General features: G+C 31.9%; 1 protein-coding gene across 1 annotated transcript in view; it reads right to left on the bottom strand.

The window, feature by feature from the left end:
- Nucleotides 1–535: 535 nt before the first annotated feature.
- The window catches only part of LOC119606452 (probable nuclear hormone receptor HR38), a 121,668-nt gene continuing 95,872 nt past the window's right edge, over nucleotides 536–26,331 (bottom strand). Inside the window, exons 2-5 of the mRNA XM_037959965.1 lie at nucleotides 8,056–8,588; nucleotides 3,949–5,229; nucleotides 2,714–3,839; nucleotides 536–1,420 (exon numbers count right to left, since the gene is read on the bottom strand). Of these exons, the coding sequence (XP_037815893.1) occupies nucleotides 1,164–1,420; nucleotides 2,714–3,839; nucleotides 3,949–5,229; nucleotides 8,056–8,588 (3,197 nt within the window). The 3' untranslated portion in view covers nucleotides 536–1,163. The remainder of the gene's footprint in view (nucleotides 1,421–2,713; nucleotides 3,840–3,948; nucleotides 5,230–8,055; nucleotides 8,589–26,331) is intronic.

Below are 26,331 nucleotides of genomic sequence, written 5' to 3'. Positions count from 1 at the left end.
ACTAGAACTGAACTAGAACGAACTATAACTGAACTAGAACTGAACTAGAACTGAACTAGAACTGAACTAGAACTAGAACTGAACTAGAACTAAAGATTTTAGTTTTACATCAAATTTCACTTGTTTTGGGACTTCTTGAGGAGTTTTATTGAATATAAACTTAATTTCAATTAGTGATTAAACTGCATACATTTTGGACTCTCTCTCTTTTTCAGTTCAAAGAGAACCTATGCTCATAATTCTAAATTAAACTAAGATTTTTGTGCGATTTACAACTAATTTATGTTTATGCATGATTTAACTAATGAGAATCTTGTGAAAATTAGTAACAGTTAAACTGTATAAATTTAATGAGATGCTTTTTCTATAATTAACAATAATTAATGAATTTTTGCACTTACTAAACTACGTTCTTATCATTTAAATAAAACTTATCAAATAATGTTAACAGGTACCAAATAAAATAAGGTAATTGTAACAGAAATGACTAGAAAAAAATTTAAAAATCTAAAAAAATATATATTAATTTGTGCGTTTGTTTAGGAAAATTCATAAAAAAGCCTAAACACAATAATGGCGAACTACTCAGGAAAAAGTATATGAAAATGTAGTGCTTTGTGGTATTTTATTTTAAATTATCTCATAGTAGTTGTTATCGAGAAGCCTTATTGTGTTTATTGTCTTATCCTTTTTCGTTTTATATGCGGTTGTTTGAGGGAAAGCGGTTTGAGGGTTGTTTTATCGGTTATCGACGTTTTATAACAATTGAAAATAGTTTTTGACAACTTAAACTATTGCTAATTTTTCAATTAATGTCTACAATTTCAAATACATATTAAATTGAAAGGAAAAAAAAAAACACAAGTCACGTAAGGCTGTTTAAAAACTTTAAAGAAAGGAAACAATATTTGCAATTAAGGGTAAAACGGATTTTTAAAAAATTATATATTATAAATATTTTCTTATATATATTGAAATACATATAAATAAAATATGTTAGTACTTAATGCATATACATTTTAATTACTATTACTATTTACACTTAAATAAATTTTACAATTTTTCAATAGGTTTCCTAATTGATTAACTTAAATACGTTTTATTTTTTACATATAATAACTTTTTGTGTCCTTTATTTTTATCAGAGGAATTTAGGGGGCTTCTTAAAATGGCAAACTGGCCACAAACATGTTTTCAATTAAGGCGGGCGCTGGCACTAGATCCTCTAATTTCAAGTAGAATATTCTCTGTAAACCTTGTACACTTAATGATCTTAGTTCGGGTAATTTACCTAGTAGCCGACTGAAATAGTGTGGTTTCTTTTGTGCTTCGGCATTGTAGGTTACATGATCTCGTAGACTACCTATGATTTTCATTTGTAGTTGTTCGACTTTTTTCGGTTCTCTTAGGCCATGACGTTCTGAAAGAAGAGAATATAAAGAAGAATTTTTGAGACGTTTAAGAATAAAAATTTTAACTTGCTTGACGAGATTGAAAGTTATGATGTTAAATGTATACTGTATAGATCAGTCTCTAGTCCAGACTATAAATCAGTCTCTGGTCCAGACTATAGATCAGTCTCTGGTCCAGACTTAAGATCAGTCTATAGTCCAGACTATAGATCAGTCTATAGTCCAGACTATAGATCAGTCTATAGTCCAGACTATAGATCAGTCTATAGTCCAGACTATAGATCAGTCTATAGTCAGGACTATAGATCAGTCTATAGTCCAGACTATAGATCAGTCTATAGTCCAGACTATAGATCAGTCTATAGTCCAGACTATAGATCAGTCTATAGTCCAGACTATAGATCAGTCTATAGTCCAGACTATAGATCAGTCTATAGTCCAGACTATAGATCAGTCTATAGTTCAGACTATAGATCAGTCTATAGTTCAGACTATAGATCAGTGTATAGTCCAGACTATAGATAAATCTATAGCCCAGACTATAGATCAGTCTATAGTGCAGACTATAGATCAGTCTATAGTGCAGACTATAGATCAGTCTATAGTAGATCAGTCTATAGTATAGACTATAGATCAATCTATAGTCCAGACTATAGATCAATCTATAGTCCAGACTATAGATCAATCTATAGTCCAGACTATAGATCAATCTATAGTCCAGACTATAGATCAATCTATAGTCCAGACTATAGATCAGTCTATAGTCCAGACTATAGATCAATATATAGTCCAGACTATAGATCAATCTATAGTCCACACTATAGATCAGTAAATAGCCCAGACTATAGATCAGTCTATAGTGCAGACTATAGATCAGTCTATAGTCCAGACGATAGATCAGTCTATAGTCTAGATCAATCTATAGCCCAAACTATAGATCAGTTTATAGTCCAGTCTACACTATAGATCAGTTTATAGTGCAGTCTATAGATCAGTCTATAGTCCTGACTATAGATCAGTCTATAGTCCTGACTATAGATCAGTCTATAGTCAAGACTATAAGTCTATAGTCTAGATTGTAGATTAATCTATAGGCCAAACTATAGATCAGTTTATAGTCCAGTCTAAACTATAGATCAGTCTGTTGTCCAGATTGTAGATCAGTCTGTAGTCAGTTTATAGTTGTGACTATAGATCAGTATGTAGTCAAGTCTAATGACCATCCAATAGTCGAGACTATAGATCAGACTATAGTCAAGTCTATACATCTGTCCATAGATCGGTCTAAGTATTCTACTAACCTGTAACAAGTGTCAACGCACACAGACATGCGAACGCCGATATGTCAATCTCCAGATTATGTAAACTTTTGCTAAACTCTAAAATACCATTCAACCAATCACCAAACGAACGTTGACACTGGCTCCGATGCAAAACGATGCCATTGCAGAAAGTCATTTTGGTATCATCGACACGTGCCCGATAAGACAAACGCAAAACGAATAATTCCAAAGAGGCCGATTGCAAAAGTAACTCTTGATCTTCAGCCGTTAGATCTGAATAGCCGGGTATTTTTTCGGCAAATTGTTTAATAACATCAACCGAAGTCGTTAGAAGATTATAGAACTGTTGAACCTTTTCGGCTTCACTCATGACGACAGGTGAGGCGGCTTGTGAAGGTTCACGATATTGGGAGTAGTCGAGACAGGAGGGATCAGGTGTGGTATCAACATGAGAACGTACTAAAGCGGTTATAAGAGAGACAGGTGGGGATGGTGGTGATTCTTGTGGTGATTTGGGTTTGGAAGGCAAACGTCCTCGTCGACCTTTTAGAGAATCGGTTCGCACCACCTCCTTGACCATGCCGACGGCTAAACATTTTTGAAAACGACAGAATTGACAACGATTGCGTCGTCTCTTGTCGACTGGACAATTTTTATCGGCCAAGCAGACGTATTTGGAACCTTTTTGGACGGTACGTTTGAAAAATCCCTTACAGCCTTCACATGTTCGTACGCCGTAGTGTTGGCATGCTGCCGTATCACCACATACCGCACACAATTGAGAGGGTGGCGTTGGTATTACACGGCCATTGAGCAAGTCTGTGGTTTGTGTTATGTGATGCAGTATGGGAGTCGATGTTTGCTGTCGCACACTGGGCGAATTGGAGGCTGAGCTTGGTGCGCTCGATAGTTGCGAATGTGTGTGATGCTTGAGATGTAGTGATGAACTACTACCGCTACCGATTATCAGCTTAGGAAGTTTCGGACTATGACTGATGGGCGATTCCGAACGATTGACGGGCAATGAGGCTCTACGGAGTGGAGCCAAGGCTACCGTAGAAGCAGCTGCCGAGGCTGCTTCCAGTTCGGACATGGTGGGAAATGTGGGTAAACTATAACGTTCAGCTGCCGAAGATTGATAGTTCTGGAAAGATATATAATGAAAATTGTTTGGATTAGAATCAGAATTTTATTTGTCGCTTATATTGCACAATGGGGAATATTTCAAAGATTTTTTATGAATTTAAACTTACATTCGGTTGCGACGTTAGCTGATATTGCTGATAGAAACTTTCTCCCCCTGTGGATGTATTGAAATTCTGTACATTTTCATTGCCCGAACTGGAACCGTTATTAAACTCATACGAGGAAGCCGAAGAACTTGATGAAGCTGGAGTCGTTGTGGCATTAAAATGTCCATGATAACTAAAATTACTAGTTGTCTGCGGTGGCTGACTGTGGAGATGCTGATGACTCCCAGCTAAATTATGTTGATTCTGCAGCTGTGAATGTAAATGAGCGTGCTGCTGGTGATGTTGTGTATGAGTTGCCTGATGATGAGAGCTGACGGATGTATTAGTGTTGTTGGAGGTGGTGTGTTGATTTAATGCCGGACCACCTATAGCCTCTGTGGAAGTAGACAATGGATAACAATCTTCATCCATTTTAATAGTTAGTTCCGTAGTTAAGGAATCTGAAGTAGAAGATGATGTACCGTATTTAAGAGAGTAGGTTTCTTGAAAACTGGGTAGTGAGAGTGGTCCACCCAGGGGCGATAAAAGAGGATCTCCACCTGAACGTGAATGACCAATATGATGGCCGGATTGTTGTTGCTGCTGTTGTTGTAAAGCTTGTCTTTCTTGTAGAGTATGTAAAGCTATGGCCGGATCACTGCTGGACCTTAAACTGAGAAGACCAATCTCTTGAGGTGTAGAACGATCAAAACACAACGAAGAGTGATCTTGTTCTGAGTTGGGTGTAGTAGCGGTATGCTGTTCGGGTATCGAGGAAAGTCTTTTTTCACGAAGGCAGGTTAATTTTGTAAGGTTCTCAATAGAGCTGGTAATATCCTCACTGGAACCCACCAAAGTCTCACAGGAAGAATGTAAATCTTGCAGCTGATTGTGATGATGATGATGCGCAGATGTCTCTGTATCCCGTGAGGGATTTTGATCAATAGTAGGTGAGAGTAAAGATTGATTGGAATCGGTAGGGAAAAATAAATCTGACAATTGATTAAAGGTATGATCAATTAACTCCGAATGCTCTGAAGTGGTGGTATCCGTTAAGTTACCAATTAAATGATCCTCTGAAGCCACCGATAATATATGATGATTACCGCTATTCGACGTCACGTTATGATGATGGTGGTGATGATGATGATGCTGGTGTCCACCACTTTGAGTTTGTAAAGGATTGTTGTGGTGTTGATGATGGTGATGGTGAGGATGATGTTGTGACGCTTGAGTTTGGTTTTGTTGAGAGTTCGATTGTGTGGAAAAATTATCAAACGGAGAAAGAGTACCGAAAGTGTTCTGTAACGGGAGACGGTTTAAAAATGACTAAATCAGTTTTTGTCTAAACAAGTACAATAAAATATATTAATAATTATAAAACCTTAAAGCTAAGTACTTTATGATATTTTACCTATGTTAGACATGCGCAGTTTTCTAATACTATTCGAAAACCCAATAGACAAGAGTCGGACGGACGGAGGAACACACAACATTGTTTGTGATTGGCAGTTATTGTTACTGTCTTGTTTGCTGTCAAGTTACAAATAATGAATTTTTTATATGGTTATTATCAGTTAATGTTTTGATTTTTTTTATGTAACTTGTACAATTTTCAACCCTCTTTAAGAATTGTTTATACTGTTGATGTGTGTGAATTTAGCCCACTGTTAACGCGCGTTGAATGGACCCTTTGGCTGCGAAATAAGAAAAGGTGTTGCTGGTGATAATTTGTTGATTGGTTGTGGTTGACTTTCGCTTGAGTGTTTTTGTACATATTTTGCGTAAATATTTGCTTTTCGTTGTTGTTATTGTTAATGATATTGTAATTAGTAAAATATTGTTGTGCAAATTAAAGGAGGGATTACCTAAATCGTATATCATTTTCAAGCAGTTGTTTTGATAAACAGATTTGAATATAAATGTGTTTGTTTATGTCTTTTAGGATACGGATATTAACTATAACTATTTTTTAAGGTGTGTGATGCTTCAATAATAATATTTGAAAAAAATAACGGTTAAAATATTCCCATGTGCTGAAAATCTTAGTTAACATTGCAAATTGCATTATAGAAATAGCTGAATTTTCAATTAGTTTTGTTAAGGCTGTTGACAAACCTTTAAAAGTAGTATTTTGTTTAAAGATGTTAATTGTTTTAATTGTTATAACTAATTTAACTTTTTAACTTTGACCCAGGTGTTAAAAGAGGAACTGTTTAACGATTTCAGTCTGTTTTTTTGAAGCATTAGAACATTGATAAGAGCCATGGGATCCGGATAAATTTTATATGTTAAGTCTTAAATCCTAAAAGTTCGAGTACTACTTATATGATGTGTTATTAGCCTGGACTGGTGCGATTAGGGAGGATGATGAAACCGATACCATTACAGTCATCTTTCTTACAAATTGTAAGTCAGTTGTTCAGACTGAAAATTTTGAGAAAGCTCAGATGATCTGATGAGTTCACCTGGCACACCTCAAGGTCTACACACGCCCACGGAGAGCATATAAGAATGCTCGGTATCAGTAATCACGAGACACTATGTTATTGACAATTGCGTCAGAAGATTAGATGTTGATTATTATGTCTACATTAGAAGTTTCCTCAATACAGAGGAAGAACCATGTTTTATCAAATCTGTTATTACCCAACGCTATTTTGGTTCTTCTTCTAGGCATGGAGGACCTATTAGCGATACACCTCAAGCGTGTCTTCATTATTTTCAATCGGGTGGTTTAATGCAGGAAGGAGGATATAATATTCAGTTGAGACTTCTGCAACCAGGTCAGCAATTTAATGGACCCACATGAGCTTTTCGTGGTATTAACAATTTTGATCACATTAGGATAAAATTATTTCTCCCTTCTTAACTCTGATTCCGTGTAGGGATTCATTCATACTTAAACCCTACCTCCCCGATTTTGCAACGAGAATATACAGTTATGATTTCAAAAGGGATGGGTTTAGTTAGTAGACGAGAATATAATCAAGGCAATAGATGATACTATCTATGAGACTTCAGTCAAGACCATGTTATAGACGAGACTACAGAGAAAACTATACTGAAGAATGTGGACGAAACTATAGAGGACACTATAGTCTAGACTATAGATTTTATATAATCCAGACAATAGACGAGACTGTATATCAGATTATAATCAAGACTGTAGACTAGGCTATAGCCAAGACTACAGAAAAAAAAATATACTCTAGAATATAGACGAAACTATAGATTACATTATTGTCTGGACTATATATGACTTTATATAACGGAGACAATAGACGAGACTGTTTACCAGATTATAATCAAGACTATAGTCAAGACTATAGACTACTGATAAAACTATACGAGACAACAGAGAAAGCTATACTCAAGAATATAGGCGAAACTATAGAGGACATTTTATTCTAGTCTATAGATGTTTTTATAAATTCAAGCCAGTAGACGAGACTGTATACCTGACTATAATCAAGACTAAAGAACAGACTATAGACTACAGATAAAACTATACTCAAGAATATAGACGAAACTTGACTATAGTCGGGTCCATAGTCTAGACTATATATTAGACTATAGACCGGATAATAGTCAAGACTATGGACCAGACTATAGTTAAGAATATACATTAGACTACTTATAGTCAATGATGTTGCGAGGACTGGGAAAAATGAAACTGACCTTTTCTGGTATCTCATTTGCAAATTTCTGGTCCAACATGAACTGGACGCACAATCTCAAATCTGGTTAACGTCTACTAAGTATAGAAGCTGTTTCCCTTACTCTGCTATTGTCCTACATTTACCTAGGTACTACATATATTGGATCAATTTTAGTAGTTTAGTTTGGAAGCAGTATTCTGAAATCCATGAGAATAAAACTAGTCCCATAATTAGTTTAAAGGTTCTAAGAGTTATAGGAACGTAAAGTATACAAACTATAATTATCTTCTGTATCTCCTAAGTATCAGTTACAAATTACCTCTAAAAAGTTTTCTAAGCTTTTTTCTGCCTATTTATATAAAGCTTTAGTTCTACTAACTTTAATTATATTAAACCAATAAATCGTTAATTAAAATCAAAATAATTTTTTATAAATTAATAAAAAAAAATCAAAATCGCTTCTTACATTTGGTTGCAATAGTAACATGCTTGTTGTAGCGTTTGTTGACCGTGTCTTGTGATGTTGATTTTGCTGCTGTTGATTATTGCTTGTTAGACGATTTGCTGTTGTACTACTTAATGTTGATGATGCTAATGATGTTGCTCCAGCAGCTGCTGTTGTTGTAGTTACAGCTATAGATGTTTTTGTTATTGAATTAGCAGATGATACAGTAGTTCGATTGTTTGTTGTTTTAGTGGCAACAATTGATTGTGACTGGGTCTCTTCTGATTCTGGTTCTATTGCTGTTGTTATTTCAGTTTTAATTTTAAGCAATTTAGTATTTCCACTAATATTATTGATGCTATTGCTGTTACTTTTATTATTAAATGTTTGTTGGTTGCTTGTTGTTGTTGTTGTCGCTGTTGTTTTTGTAGTTGTTGTTATTATTGTTGAGATCTTCGGTGGTGTTGTATTAGCTGTAGTTGTTGTTGTGGGTGTTGGTAACGTTGCTGTTGCACGTTCTTCTTGTAAATTGGCGTTGGTGTTAAATGCTGCACCTGTAATATAAAACAAACAGAGTCATGAAACAAGTGCTTCACTTTTTCAAAGAATTTATGTTCGTTCGATTTTTTGTGCTAAGAACTAAATACGAAAAATAAATAAATAAGGCAGCCAACCACAGCCATTCAGTAAATTTGTTGGCATTTACAAGAAATGCTTAAAAATATTTATTAATTTATATGATTTTAGTTACGGTTTAGTGCACAGACTATAAAATACGTCGAAACGAAAAAAAGTAATGCAAATAAAATTATAATATAAATAGAAATAAATGAGTTTTTATTTGTATATAAACAATCGTACCTTTGAGACTAATAATGACATTTAAGATTTAAATTTGATTTTTTTTTTTTTTTTTGAAAATGAGGAGGGCTGTTAGTTGTAACCGTTATGTTTTAGTATGTAAGCAGAGTGATTGAGAATTAAGCAAACAATAGTTGATGATGATTTTGGAAAAGCGAGATGAATTTGCTCCACAGGAGAGAAAACTTATAAATGATTGTAGATATTGCATATACAAGAAACTTTAATATTTATGATTTGGAAAATATTTGAACTTTTACAAGACAGTAACAATTTGGAAATTTTTGCTCGCTTACAATATCCTAGTCTTGCTTCGCTAATGATAAACTTGAGAACTTGACTATAGAGATCAAAAGTTAATCATGCGCATATTCATTCTATAGATCGTGACCTAAATTTCGGATGGACATTAGACTACTGACCAGACTATAAGGTAGGCTACAGACTATACTACTACAGACTTAGACTAGACTATAGACTAGACTATAGACTAGACTATAGACTAGACTATAGACTAGACTATAGACTAGACTATAGACTAGACTATAGACTAGACTATAGACTAGACTATAGACTAGACTATAGACTAGACTATAGACTAGACTATAGACTAGACTATAGACTAGACTATAGACTAGACTATAGACTAGACTATAGACTAGACTATAGACTAGACTATAGACTACTATAGACTAGACTATAGACTAGACTATAGACTAGACTATAGACTAGACTATAGACTAGACTATAGACTAGACTATAGACTAGACTATAGACTAGACTATAGACTAGACTATAGACTAGACTATAGACTAGACTATAGACTAGACTATAGACTAGACTATAGACTAGACTATAGACTAGACTATAGACTAGACTATAGACTAGACTATAGACTAGACTATAGACTAGACTATAGACTAGACTATAGACTAGACTATAGACTAGACTATAGACTAGACTATAGACTAGACTATAGACTAGACTATAGACTAGACTATAGACTAGACTATAGACTAGACTATAGACTAGACTATAGACTAGACTATAGACTAGACTATAGACTAGACTATAGACTAGACTAAAGACTAGACTATAGACTAGACTATAGACTAGACTATAGACTAGACTATAGACTAGACTATAGACTAGACTATAGACTAGACTATAGACTAGACTATAGACTAGACTAGACTATAGACTAGACTATAGACTAGACTATAGACTAGACTATAGACTAGACTATAGACTAGACTATAGACTAGACTATAGACTAGACTATAGACTAGACTATAGACTAGACTATAGACTAGACTATAGACTAGACTATAGACTAGACTATAGACTAGACTATAGACTAGACTATAGACTAGACTATAGACTAGACTATAGACTAGACTATAGACTAGACTATAGACTAGACTAGACTATAGACTAGACTATAGACTAGACTATAGACTAGACTATAGACTAGACTATAGACTAGACTATAGACTAGACTATAGACTAGACTATAGACTAGACTATAGACTAGACTATAGACTAGACTATAGACTAGACTATAGACTAGACTATAGACTAGACTATAGACTAGACTATAGACTAGACTATAGACTAGACTATAGACTAGACTATAGACTAGACTATAGACTAGACTATAGACTATAGACTAGACTATAGACTAGACTATAGACTAGACTATAGACTAGACTAGACTATAGACTAGACTAAGACTAGACTATAGACTAGACTATAGGACTAGACTATAGACTAGACTATAGACTAGACTATAGACTAGACTATAGACTAGACTATAGACTAGACTATAGACTAGACTTTAGACTAGACTATAGACTAGACTATAGACTAGACTATAGACTAGACAAGACAATAGGCTAGTCAATAGTCTTTTACATAGATTCTGAAAATAAGACTTCATAAATAAGGTCTTAAACTGTAGATTCCATAATTCAATATTTTTTCCATAAATCACTTTGTATGAAACATTTGTTGTTACACTATGTGGATTGGGTTCTTTATCATACCTAATATATATTCTTATGCTTAGCTAAAAGATGATTTACAAACAAAATTATTAAGCGTAAAAATATAAAAGTTTATGATTAAATTATACTTGGAAAGGTAAATCCAATTTAGGAAGTGTTAATCAACAACATATTACAACATATTGAAAACGTGAAAATATTTGAGCAAAATTTATTCACAAGAACTTGGAGATATATTCTGGTAAATTTTCTGCGATCAATCTATAAAGATGATTTGTGCTAATATTTGTAATATCAATATAAATGTATAAAAATCGGTTTTGCAGGATTTTCTATAACTGTTATTTTAAATATAATAATTATACATTACATTATTACTACAGCATTACACACATTCCTTTAGAACATAAAAATTTCGTCTTAAAAATTTGTTATTAACTACCAAATATATCATTATTATTTTGTATATATTTTAAATAATAATCATATGTACGTAAGAAGTAGCCTTAAGTGGAAGTCCAAACTTAATTACAATTCATATCCACTATAGATTTATCAATGTTTACTACTTAAAAAAATGCATACATACATACACATATATTCATTTATATGTACATAAAAATAAGTAAAAATTAAACTTGTTGTTTCGATAAATTTATGATGGTCTCATAAATTATATTACGACTATACGAGAACGTGTAATATATATTTTTAAAGAACCTATACATTTATACATACATATGTATGTACTTGTGTCTTTAAAGTTTAAACAAAGGCTAAAATTAAATAGTATTTCGATTAGATTTTTGCAAATTTATAAAAACAGTATAAAATTAACAAAAAACCTAACAAATTAAATGTATTTTCAAGGCAGACACATTTGTAGTTGTAAATAGACATACAGACAGTGGAAGTTAATATTTTAAAGATGCTGGTTGGGATTTGGTAATAAATACAACAAGTACACATTTAGTTAATTTTAATTTTTTTTATCGCAGATGAAGAAGACTTATAAGTTGGATATTATGAAATGATACTCGCTGTGTAAACTCTTGTGCAGGCTATGGTTTTGATAGAAGAGTAGATTATAGTCTAGTGTATAGTCTAGTCTATAGTCTAGTGTATGGTCTAGTCTATGGTCTAGTCTATGGTCTAGTCTATGAACTAGTCTATGGTCTAGTCTATGGTCTAGTCTATAATCTAGTCTATGTCTAGTCTATGGTCTAGTCTATGGTCTAGTCTATAGTCTAGTCTATGGTGTAGTCTACGGTCTAGTCTATGGTCTAGTCTGTGGTCTAGTCTATGGTCTACTCTATGGTATAGTGTATAGTGTATGGTCTACTCTATGGTATAGTGTCTAGTCTAGTCTAGTCTAGTCTAGTCTAGTCTAGTCAGTCTATAGTCTAGTTCAGTCTATAGTCTAGTCAGTCTATAGTCTAGTCTATAGTCTAGTCTATAGTCTAGTCTATAGTCTAGTCTATAGTCTAGTCTATAGTCTAGTCTATAGTCTAGTCTATAGTCTAGTCTATAGTCTAGTCTATAGTTAGTCTATAGTCTAGTCTATAGTCTAGTCTATAGTCTAGTCTATAGTCTAGTCTATAGTCTAGTCTATAGTCTAGTATAGTCTAGTCTATAGTCTAGTCTATAGTCTAGTCTAGTAGTCTAGTCTATAGTCTAGTCTATAGTCTAGTCTAGTAGTCTAGTCTATAGTCTAGTCTATAGTCTAGTCTATAGTCTAGTCTATAGTCTAGTCTATAGTCTAGTCTATAGTCTAGTCTATAGTCTAGTCTATAGTCTAGTCTATAGTCTAGTCTATAGTCTAGTCTATAGTCTAGTCTATAGTCTAGTCTATAGTCTAGTCTATAGTCTAGTCTATAGTCTAGTCTATAGTCTAGTCTATAGTCTAGTCTATAGTCTAGTCTATAGTCTAGTCTATAGTCTAGTCTATAGTCTAGTCTATAGTCTAGTCTATAGTCTAGTCTATAGTCTAGTCTATAGTCTAGTCTATAGTCTAGTCTATAGTCTAGTCTATAGTCTAGTCTATAGTCTAGTCTATAGTCTAGTCTATAGTCTAGTCTAGTATAGTCTATAGTCTAGTCTATAGTCTAGTCTATAGTCTAGTCTATAGTCTAGTCTATAGTCTAGTCTATAGTCTAGTCTATAGTCTAGTCTATAGTCTAGTCTATAGTCTAGTCTATAGTCTAGTCTATAGTCTAGTCTATAGTCTAGTCTATAGTCTAGTCTATAGTCTAGTCGATAGTCTAGTCTATAGTCTAGTCTATAGTCTAGTCTATAGTATCTATAGTCTAGTCTATAGTCTAGTCTATAGTCTAGTCTATAGTCTAGTCTATAGTCTAGTCTATAGTCTAGTCTATAGTCTAGTCTATAGTCTAGTCTATAGTCTAGTCTATAGTCTAGTCTATAGTCTAGTCTATAGTCTAGTCTAGTCTACTTAGTCTAGTCTATAGTCTAGTCTATAGGTCTAGTCTATAGTCTAGTCTATAGTCTAGTCTATAGTCTAGTCTATAGTCTAGTCTATAGTCTAGTCTATAGTCTAGTCTATAGTCTAGTCTATAGTCTAGTCTATAGTCTAGTCTATAGTCTAGTCTATAGTCTAGTCTATAGTCTAGTCTATAGTCTAGTCTATAAGTATAGTCTATAGTCTAGTCTATAGTCTAGTCTATAGTCTAGTCTATAGTCTAGTCTATAGTCTAGTCTATAGTCTAGTCTATAGTCTAGTCTATAGTCTATAGTCTAGTCTATAGTCTAGTCTATAGTCTAGTCTATAGTCTAGTCTATAGTCTAGTCTATAGTCTAGTCTATAGTCTAGTCTATAGTCTAGTCTATAGTCTAGTCTATAAGTCTAGTCTATAGTCTTAGTCTAGTCTATAGTCTAGTCTATAGTCTAGTCTATAGTCTAGTCTATAGTCTAGTCTATAGTCTAGTCTATAGTCTAGTCTATAGTCTAGTCTATAGTCTAGTCTATAGTCTAGTCTATAGTCTAGTCTATAGTCTAGTCTATAGTCTAGTCTATAGTCTAGTCTATAGTCTAGTCTATAGTCTAGTCTATAGTCTAGTCTATAGTCTAGTCTATAGTCTAGTCTATAGTCTAGTCTATAGTCTAGTCTATAGTCTAGTCTATAGTCTAGTCTATAGTCTAGTCTATAGTCTCGTCTATAGTCTAGTCTATAGTCTAGTCTATAGTCTAGTCTATAGTCTAGTCTATAGTCTAGTCTATAGTCTAGTCTATAGTCTAGTCTATAGTCTAGTCTATAGTCTAGTTCCTATAGTCTATTCTATAGTCTAGTCTATAGTCTAGTCTATAGTCTAGTCTATAGTCTAGTCTATAGTCCAGTCTATAGTCTAGTCTATAGTCTAGTGTATAGTCTAGTCTATAGTCTAGTGTATAGTCTAGTCTATAGTCTAGTCTATAGTCTAGTCTATAGTCTAGTCTATAGTCTAGTCTATAGTCTAGTCTATAGTCTAGTCTATAGTCTAGTCTATAGTCTAGTCTATAGTCTAGTCTAGTCTATAGTCTAGTCTATAGTCTAGTCTATAGTCTAGTCTATAGTCTAGTCTATAGTCTAGTCTATAGTCTAGTCTATAGTCTAGTCTATAGTCTAGTCTATAGTCTAGTCTATAGTCTAGTCTATAGTCTAGTCTATAGTCTAGTCTATAGTCTAGTCTATAGTCTAGTCTATAGTCTAGTCTATAGTATAGTCTATAGTCTAGTCTATAGTCTAGTCTTTAGTCTAGTCTATAGTCTAGTCTATTGTCTAGTCTATAGTCTAGTCTATAGTCTAGTCTATAGTCTAGTCTATAGTCTAGTCTATAGTCTAGTCTATAGTCTAGTTTATAGTCAAGTCTACTCTATAGTTTAACTCTGTAGTACTCTATAGTCTAGCTTATATTCTAGTCTATATATTATGTTATATTCTAGTCTAAGTCTATTCTAGCTCTGCTTGTAGTATAGTGCTCTTCAAAATAATACACAACCAACTTATAAGTTTGTTTTAAACACACAAACATGTAACACTATGACATGAAACAGGAGATTTTATTGCCTGTCGGTTTTAGGCTCCGTCTGTTTTATCTTCATTTTTCTTTTCGGTTTTTTTGCAACATCGTCATTATCATAGTGTTCTTCATCTACGCCATCATCATTATCATCACAGCACTATTATCATCTTCGTTATTATGACCCATTCATTAGTAGGTAAAATGTTTGCCAACATTTTATTCTACAACTCTGTATGATGTTTGTTGCAATAAAATTAATAAGCAACAACAGTAACAACAATAACATGATTACAGTTTGACCAACAAACACAAATGTTGTTGCTGTTTGTTGGACAACATTAAATATTTTTTGTTTTGTTGTTAGCAAAATGTAGGTGAACAACTTGTTTATAAATCTCGTATGTACTCGTACTAATGTTGTACTCATACTCAACGAATGTATTACTATCATACGAGTATAAACGATTATTTGTTTATGTTTTTGTTTTTTATAACTGTGTGTATAGATGGCTGTGAAGTGTGAGTAAAAGTTGGTGTTTTTTGTTGATATTGAATGTTTTTGTAACGCCCAACGGAAATGTTTAGTTTGTTTTTTTTTGAGTAGTGTGCGTACGTGTGTGTTTGTTGATTTCCAGTATCAATCGTTGTTGTCATCTGTACAATTGAGCAACGCAAATCTTGCACTTATACTATGCCATTAATAGCAGATATGCAAATTTGAAAAATGGTACCTTTTTTTTTTTGGTAATAATTTTATGTTCATACATATGTACATTTTGTTTAAGTACCTATTATAATTACTGTATTTGTTAGAAAATATGATTAAATAGTAATTTTCTCAGCGGGATATGTTGTTAAAAATTTTAATAAATATATTTTTTAAACTACTGGTCAAACTATAAAAAACTATAATTTAAATAACACTCTGCGGTGTTAATGGTAAATTTTTTTATAAAAGAGTGTTTTTTACAAACTACTGCTAGCTTATAAATAAATTAATAAAATATTTTATTTAAATATTTATGGAATAGTATAATATTTGTTCATTAGTCTATTGACTACTTACTAGTTTTTTTCTGTTTACTAGTCTGTAATCCAAAGTCTAGTTTATAGTGTTGACTATAGTGTAGTCTATAGTCTAGTATATAGTGTAGTCTATAGTGTAGTCTATAGTGTAGTCTATAGTGTAGTCTATAGTGTAGTCTATAGTGTAGTCTATAGTCTAGTCTATAGTCTAGTCTATAGTCTAGTCTGTAGTCTAGTCTGTAGCCTAGTCTGTAGTCTAGTCTGTAGCCTAGTCTATAGGCTAGTCTATAGTCTAGTCTGTAGTCTAGTCTATAGTCTAGTCTATAGTCTAGTCTATAGTCTAGTCTATAGTCTAGTCTATAGTCTAGTCTATATTCTAATCTATAGTCTAGTCTATAGTCTAGTCTATAGTCTAGTCTATAGTCTAGTCTATAGTCTAGTCTATAGTCTAGTCTATAAGTCTAGTCTATAGTCTAGTCTATAGTCTAGTCTATAGTCTAGTCTATAGTCTAGTCTATAGTCTAGTCTATAGTCTAGTCTATAGTCTAGTCTATAGTCTAGTCTATAGTCTAGTCTATAGTCTAGTCTATAGTCTAGTCTATAGTCTAGTCTATAGTCTAGTCTATAGTCTAGTCTATAGTCTAGTCTATAGTCTAGTCTATAGTCTAGTCTATAGTCTAGTCTATAGTCTAGTATATAGTCTAGTCTATAGTCCTAGTCTATAGTCTAGTCTATAGTCTAGTCTATAGTCTAGTCTACAGTCAAGTCTATAGTCTAGTCTATAGTCTAGTCTATAGTCTAGTCTATAGTCTAGTCTATAGTCTAGTCTATAGTCTAGTCTATAGTCTAGTCTATAGTCTAGTCTATAGTCTAGTCTATAGTCTAGTCTATAGTCTAGTCTATAGTCTAGTCTATAGTCTAGTCTATAGTCTAGTCTATAGTCTAGTCTATAGTCTAGTCTATAGTCAAGTCTATAGTCTAGTCTATAGTCTAGTCTATAGTCTAGTCTATAGTCTAGTCTAGTCTAGTCTATAGTCTAGTCTATAGTCTAGTCTATAGTCTAGTCTATAGTCTAGTCTATAGTCTGGTCTATAGTCTAGTCTATAGTCTAGTCTATAGTCTAGTCTATAGTCTAGTCTATAGTCTAGTCTATAGTCTAGTCTCTAGTAGTCTATAGTCTAGTCTATAGTCTAGTCTATAGTCTAGTCTATAGTCTAGTCTATAGTCTAGTCTATAGTCTAGTCTAGTCTATTAGTCTAGTCTATAGTCTAGTCTATAGTCTGTCTATAGTCTAGTCTATAGTCTAGTCTATAGTCTAGTCTATAGTCTAGTCTATAGTCTAGTCTATAGTCTAGTCTATAGTCTAGTCTATAGTCTAGTCTATAGTCTAGTCCTAGTCTAGTATAGTCTAGTCTATAGTCTAGTTTGTAGTCTAGTCTATAGTCTCGTATATGGTCTTATCTATAGTCTGTTCTATAGTGTCGTATATAGTCTGGTCTATAGTTTAAAGTCTAGTCTATATTCCAGTTTTGTCTATGGTCTAATCTATGGTCTAGTCTATAGTCTAATTTCTAGTCTAGCTCATAGTATATGTACTTGTTTATAGTCTAAAACTATAGTTGGTCTATAGCCGAGTCTCTATTCTAGTCTCTAGGCTAATCTCTACTCTAGGCCTATCTTTGGTTTATCTCTATTCTAGCCTCTAGTCTATTCTCTAGTCTAGCCTTTATTATATTCTCTAGTCTAGTCTCTATTCTAGTCTATAATCCCATTTTATAGTTTAGTCTATAGTTCTGTATACTGTCTAGTTTATAGTGTAGTCTATAGTCTATCTACTGACTAGCCAAGTAACAGGACTACTGACTGATCTATTGACTATTTAGTCTGTTATAAGTACCTCCGTTTATAGTATATTCTGCAATTAGTTATAAACTTTTGGTGCTTTAAAAAGTACTATTTATAAAGTACCTTTTATCACATATGCATACAATTAAATATTTGTTTTCGTGGAATTTTTTTTCCATATTTAATCTTAAGAAGAAATAAAATTTTAAAATTAATCATTTTATTTTTGGCTGCCTGCATACAAGAATTTAGCAATCTGTTAATTATAGGATTAAAATCAATCATTTTTAAAGTGTAATAAAAAAAGTGAATAAAATTTTGAGAGAAAAACTTAATATTTAATTAAAAGTACATAATACAACTTTTAAATTTTGTTCACAACTAGAAAAATTGTTTATGATTATGGAAACATTAAAATAAAGAAGGAAATTCCTAATTTCTTATTTTTGTAAATATTTTTCGGGGGGATTTGTGTGAGAAGTTTTTATAAAATATGAAGTTTTCAGGGCCATAGTTTATTCGTTGAAAATCTGGTTTGTTTGAGATTCAATTCGAATACAATTTCAATAAAATCTTTACAAGTTTTTAAAGAAATCGTTAATGTTGCAGGTGGGAATCGAACCCATAACCCTCAGTCTGATAGAATAAACAAACAATTTAGAAAATTCTACTTTTAGTTAAACAAATCATGTTATTTCAGTTCTTACTGTCATCAGCTTGAAGCCGCATGTTCTCTGTTAAAACATAAATATTTTATGACCCCTTAATACCTTTTTTAGTATTATAGAATTATTTGTAGAAAAATATAATTAATGACTTTAAAGTGCTATTAAAATGGTGTTTATTAGGAGCTGGGATTTTTTTTTTTGTAAAATAAACATAAATTTTATGAATTAAAAATCAAACAAGTAAAAAATTTTTTTCCACAATATTTTAATAAAGTGATCAATAATGAAGCAGGCAACTTGTTTTGTATAGAAAAAAAATATCTGTCTATTGCAATTTAATACCTTTATATTCCCCCAACATGTGGTATTAATTTTTGGTAACATGCAGTTAATAGAGTCAGTCTTTTCGTATTGATGATTAATACCACTATGATGATGATCATGCATTCACGTACACACACTCTAGCATGATCAAGTTTTCTAAAGCGGTGACTGAGAAGGTTTGCGTGTTAAACGCAAATTTAATGCATTTCAATTTAATGCAAACAATGTAGTAAAACTGCAGCAATGTTTAGTAGATTTTTCACTTCAAATTTATTTCTTTCATTAAAAAAAATGTGGTGTGTGTGTGTTCAAGATGATCAATTTGAAGACAGTGACAACTATTACATCTAATGGTCCAGAGTGGGCGTTTTATTATTAAGACTTTAAGTTTCTTTTATTGCTCTTATGCTTTTGTTTTAAGTTAATTTAAACCATAACAAAATAAATCAAATTTTAAAATAATATTTTAATTTTTATTATTTCTTAAATTCCCAGTAAAATGTAACTCAAAAACATATTGCAAGAGTTTAGTTTTTGTTGTTGTTGTTATTTGATATGCATGTTAGATCTAATTCCCATGCTGTGATTCAGAGTTCAAAGTTGAGGGAAGACAACAGCAACAACCACAGCAATAGCAACATGAGCATCAGCAATAACATATGTTACTTTTACGTTATTTGGCTGTTTTGACTATTTTGTGGTAACGTCTTTTGCCGAAAAATTTATTTATACATATGAATGTATAAACAGAGAAAAAGAAACTTGCATAATGTTTAAACAATTTATTATATTTCACAGTTGATAGGGTTTTGTATGTGATTTTTATTTGTTGTTAAGCTAAAGGGTTTTTAAAAGGCAGCTGTTAGCCAAGGCGGTTAAAGGACAAGTCATCAATGTATACTAGACTATAGAATAGAATATAGACTAGACTATAGAATAGAGTATATACTAGACTATAGACTAGATTAGAGTCTACATTATTGAAAAGGCTTGACTATTGAATAGACTATAAACTAGGCTGTAGACTAGAGACTAGGCTGTAGACTATAGACTAGACTAGAGACTATGTATACTGTAGACTAGATTATAGAATTAACTATGAAATAGAATATATACGAGACTATAGAATAGACCATGAAATGCACTATATACTAGAATATATAAAATACTATATACTATACTAGACTAGATTATAGACTTAATTACTGAATATACTATGAACTGGACCGTAGACTAGACTAGAGACTAGAATGTAGACTAAAATATAGAATAGACTATGGAATGGACTATATACTAGACTATAGAATTGGGCTATATACCATACTAAACTATAACAGACTAGAATAAACTATATAGGTTAGACTACAGCATAGAGTATATTCTAGACTATAGACTAGACTTTAGAATATACTGTAGACTAGACTATAGACTATACTATAGACTAGACTATAGAGAGACTATAGAGTAGAACTATAGAGTAGACTATAGAGTAGACTAATAGAGGAGGACTATAAGAGTAGACTATAGAGATAGGTTATAGAGTAGACTATAGAGTAAGACTAATAAGAGTAGGGCTATAGACTAGACTATAGACTAGACTATATACAGTAGACTATACATTAGACTATAGACTAGAACATAGACGAGTCTATAGACTAGACTATAGACTAGACTATAGACTAGACTATAGACTAGACTATAGACTAGACTATAGACTAGACTATAGACTAGACTATAGACTAGACTATAGACTAGACTATAGACTAGACTATAGACTAGACTATAGACTAGACTATAGACTAGACTATAGACTAGACTATAGACTAGACTATAGAGTAAACTATAGACTAGACTATAGACTAGACTGTAGACTAGACTATAGTAGACTGTAGACTAGACTATAGTAGACTGTAGACTAGACTATAGACTACTATAGACTAGACTATAGACTAGACTATAGACTAAACTATGGACTAGACTATAGACTAGACTAGACTATAGACTAGACTATAGACTAGACTATAGACTAGACTATAGACTAGACTATAGACTAGACTATAGACTAGTCTATAGACTAGACTATAGACTAGACTGTAGACTAGACTATAGACTAGACTATAGACTAGACTATAGACTAGACTATAGACTAGACTATAGACTAGACTATAGACTAGACTATAGACTAGACTATAGAGACTATAGACTAGACTATAGACTAGACTATAGACTAGACTATAGACTAGACTATAGACTAGACTATAGACTAGACTATAGACTAGACTATAGACTAGACTATAGACTAGACTATAGACTAGACTATAGACTAGACTATAGACTAGACTATAGACTAGACTATAGACTAGACTATAGACTAGACTATAGACTAGACTATAGACTAGACTATAGACTAGACTATAGACTAGACTATAGACTAGACTATAGACTAGACTATAGACTAGACTATAGACTAGACTATAGACTAGACTATAGACTAGACTATAGACTAGACTATAGACTAGACTATAGACTAGACTATAGACTAGACTATAGACTAGACTATAGACTAGACTATAGACTAGACTATAGACTAGACTATAGACTAGACTATAGACTAGACTATAGACTAGACTATAGACTAGACTATAGACTAGACTATAGACTAGACTATAGACTAGACTATAGACTAGACTATAGACTAGACTATAGACTAGACTATAGACTAGACTATAGACTAGACTATAGACTAGACTATAGACTAGACTATAGACTAGACTATAGACTAGACTATAGACTAGACTATAGACTAGACTATAGACGACTATAGACTAGACTATAGACTAGACTATAGACTAGATAGACTAGACTATAGACTAGACTATAGACTAGACTAGACTAGACTATAGACTAGACTATAGACTAGACTATAGACTAGACTATAGACTAGACTATAGACTAGACTATAGACTAGACTATAGACTAGACTATAGACTAGAGTATAGACTAGACTATAGACTAGACTATAGACTAGAGTATAGACTAGACTATAGACTAGACTATAGACTAGACTATAGACTAGACTATAGACTAGACTATAGACTAGACTATAGACTAGACTATAGACTAGACTATAGACTAGACTATAGACTAGACTATAGACTAGACTATAGACTAGACTATAGACTAGACTATAGACTAGACTATAGACTAGACTATAGACTAGACTATAGACTAGACTATAGACTAGACTATAGACTAGACTATAGACTAGACTATAGACTAGACTATAGACTAGACTATAGACTAAACTATAGACTAGACTATAGACTAGACTATAGACTAGACTATAGACTAGACTATAGACTAGACTATAGACTAGACTATAGACTAGACTATAGACTAGACTATAGACTAGACTATAGACTAGACTATAGACTAGACTATAGACTAGACTATAGACTAGACTATAGACTAGATTATAGACTAGATTATAGACTAGACTATAGACTAGACTATAGACTAGACTATAGACTAGACTATAGACTAGACTATAGACTAGACTATAGACTAGACTATAGACTAGACAATAGACTAGACTATAGACTAGACTATAGACTAGACTATAGACTAGACTATAGACTAGACTATAGACCAGACTATAGACTATAGACTAGACTAGACTGTAGACTAGACTATAGACTAGACTATAGACTAGACTGTAGACTAGACTATAGACTAGACTATAGACTAGACTATAGACTAGACTATAGACTAGACTATAGACTAGACTATAGACTAGACTATAGACTAGACTATAGACTAGACTATAGACTAGACTATAGACTAGACTATAGACTAGACCATAGACAAGACTATAGACAAGACTATAGACTAGACTATAGACTAGACTATAGACTAGACTATAGACTAGACTATAGACTAGACTATTGACTAGACTAGACTATAGACTAGACTATAGACTAGACTATAGACTAGACTATAGACTAGACTAGACTAGACTATAGACTAGACTATAGACTAGACTATAGACTAGACTATAGACTAGACTATAGACTAGACTATAGACTAGACTATAGACTAGACTATAGACTAGACTATAGACTAGACTATAGACTAGACTATAGACTAGACTATAGACTAGACTATAGACTAGACTATAGACTAGACTATAGACTAGACTATAGACTAGACTATAGACTAGACTATAGACTAGACTATAGACTAGACTATAGACTAGACTATAGACTAGACTATAGACTAGACTATAGACTAGACTATAGACTAGACTATAGACTAGACTATAGACTAGACTATAGACTAGACTATAGACTAGACTATAGACTAGACTATAGACTAGACTATAGACTAGACTAGACTAGACTATAGACTAGACTATAGACTAGACTATAGACTAGACTATAGACTAGACTATAGACTAGACTATAGACTAGACTATAGACTAGACTATAGACTATAGACTAGACTATAGACTAGACTATAGACTAGACTATAGACTAGACTATAGACTAGACTATAGACTAGACTATAGACTAGACTATAGACTAGCAATAGACTAGACTATAGACTAGACTATAGACTAGACTATAGACTAGACTATAGACTAGACTATAGACTAGACTAAAACTAGACTATAGACTAGACTATAGACTAGACTATAGACTAGACTATAGACTAGACTATAGACTAGACTATAGACTAGACTATAGACTAGACTATAGACTAGACTATAGACTAGACTATAGACTAGACTATAGACTAGACTATAGACTAGACTATAGACTAGACTATAGACTAGACTATAGACTAGAATAGACTAGACTATAGACTAGACTATAGACTAGACTATAGACTAGACTATAGACTAGACTATAGACTAGACTATAGACTAGACTATAGACTAGACTATAGACTAGACTATAGACTAGACTATAGACTAGACTATAGACTAAACTATAGACTAGACTATAGACTAGACTATAGACTAGCCTATAGACTAAACTATAGACTAGACTATAGACTAGACTATAGACTAGACTATAGACTAGACTATAGACTAGACTATAGACTAGACTATAGACTAGACTATAGACTAGACTATAGACTAGACTATAGACTAGACTATAGACTAGACTATAGACTAGACTATAGACTAGCCTATAGACTAGACTATAGACTAGACTAGACTAGACTATAGACTATAGACTATAGACTAGACTAGACTAGACTAGACTAGACTAGACTAGACTAGACTAGACTAGACTAGACTAGACTAGACTAGACTAGACTAGACTAGACTAGACTAGACTAGACTAGACTAGACTAGACTAGACTAGACTATAGACTAGACTATAGACTAGCTATAGACTATAGACTAGACTAGACTATAGACTAGACTATAGACTAGACTATAGACTAGACTATAGACTAGACTATAGACTAGACTATAGACTAGACTATAGACTAGACTATAGACTAGACTATAGACTAGACTATAGACTAGACTATAGACTAGACTATAGACTAGACTATAGACTAGACTAAAGACTAGACTATAGACTAGACTATAGACTCGACTAAAGACTAGACTATAGACTAGACTATAGACTAAACTATAAACTAGAATACAGACTAGACTATGGACTGACTAGCCTATAAGGAAAACATTTGAAAGATTTATTTTTAAACAAAATTATGAAATACTAAAAGTGTATGCGTAGGCGTATGATTGATATTAATTATGAAATATTTTTAGTGGAAATAAAATATTTCCACAAAAAATCAAGATTAGTTTATTTATTAGAGATTTAAAAAATGTTAAAAAAAATTATAATTCATTTAAGTTTTCTGGTGAAATATTATATTTTTTCTTTAACTCTTGCAAATAACTAAATTGTTTTAAACACCCTTTATTTTGAAATAACAAACATACACTTGTTGTCGATGCTGTTTAAAGGAATTTCATTTAAAATGATTTGTGTTTTAATCCCAAAATTTGTGTTTTTTTTTAAATTTTATTTATAATTTTTTTTTTTTTGCTTAACATTAGTTAATATTCGATTCGGCGTCTTTTGTCTTTAACAGTTGATTTTTTGGCTAAATTAGCGTATAATTGCTTACTAATGTTTTTTTCGTATATAAAATATTTTTATATTTTTAGATAAAGTCGTAAAAAGCCACAAAATAAATACTCGTAATGACAACATAACTCAATATATATTTTTAATATTAAAAAAAATTTATATTTTTTATATGGTTTTTAAATAAGAAAAAAAAATCCTCTTAATTATAAAACACATGTTTATTTACTTTTAATAAATTGCAATTCTAAACGTAGTTGAATAATTTTTGCAAAACTATTCAAAAGGTTATCAAAGGTTGAAAGTATAAGTTTTGGTATAACTAATAATTTGTTTAACAATTTCGATCTATAACAATTTTGTTATAGATCTTTATAGTAAATAAAATGTGAGAAATTTAAAAAAATTATGTTTTTAAATTTATGTCATATTTTATAGCATAAACTATATATTAAAGTTTCTTCTATTTAAGTTCTTTTTATTTAAAGTACTAATAAATACATACATTGTAGTTAAAGAAAACTATAATTCTTTAATTTTTATGTTACATTTTTGAAGTGGCATGAATAATTTCTGTAATATTTTACATATTTTTATTAAATATATTTAAAAAATATAACAAAATATGAAAACCTATAACTATAAATTTTAATTAAAAATGACATTGTGTCGAAAAATTGAAGGTTTTTTAACAAAACGCCGGCGTAATTTATTGAAATTTATTTTAATACTTTAAAATGTATTTTAATACTTTAAAATGTTTCACTATTTAAGGTCTTATTCACCATAATTTACATAAAGTTTAAATAAATAAATTTTTTTCTATAGAAATTTGTTAAATTTTTAAGAAAAAGACTTTTTATGTAAATTTTTTGTCGACAATTGCTTAAAGTTTGCTTTAGTTTTCTAAATTTTCCTTTAATTTACATTTAATTTTAATTTAAAAATTTTCATATAAGGGGGCGTATGATTGATATTAATTGGTATGGAATCAGAAAAAAATTAATTAATAATATTTCTCAGTGAAATAAAATATTTTTAATAAAAATCAAAATTAGCCAGAACACAATATTATAATTTAAATTTAAAATAATTTAAAATATTTAAATAATTGCAATTAAAATGCATTTTTTTCCGATAAAACTCTCTTTGATAATTTGTAAATTTAAATAGAATTTATTTGAGAGCTTTTATTTAGAAAGATTTGTATTGTTAATTGTTAACTATGGCCTTTTCTCATCATTCTGGTAACATATGTATAGCGCGCCAAAAGAACAGCTCATCTTTCGAGGCCTTGAACAAATCAAATAAATTTCGAATACCCTGTTTTATAGCGAATCGTATCCTACAGAGAGAGTTCTGCATTGATGGAATCAAATAGTAGTCGGATGGGGCAAAGACTTGAGTTAACTATAGACATTTTCGTTTAGG

The sequence above is a fragment of the Lucilia sericata genome, unplaced genomic scaffold (assembly GCF_015586225.1).
Source record: "Lucilia sericata isolate MDLA Ls3-8-SP2 unplaced genomic scaffold, ASM1558622v1 Contig000586F_arrow, whole genome shotgun sequence".
NCBI lineage: Eukaryota > Metazoa > Arthropoda > Insecta > Diptera > Calliphoridae > Lucilia > Lucilia sericata.
This window is presented reverse-complemented; position numbering and strand designations above follow the sequence as displayed.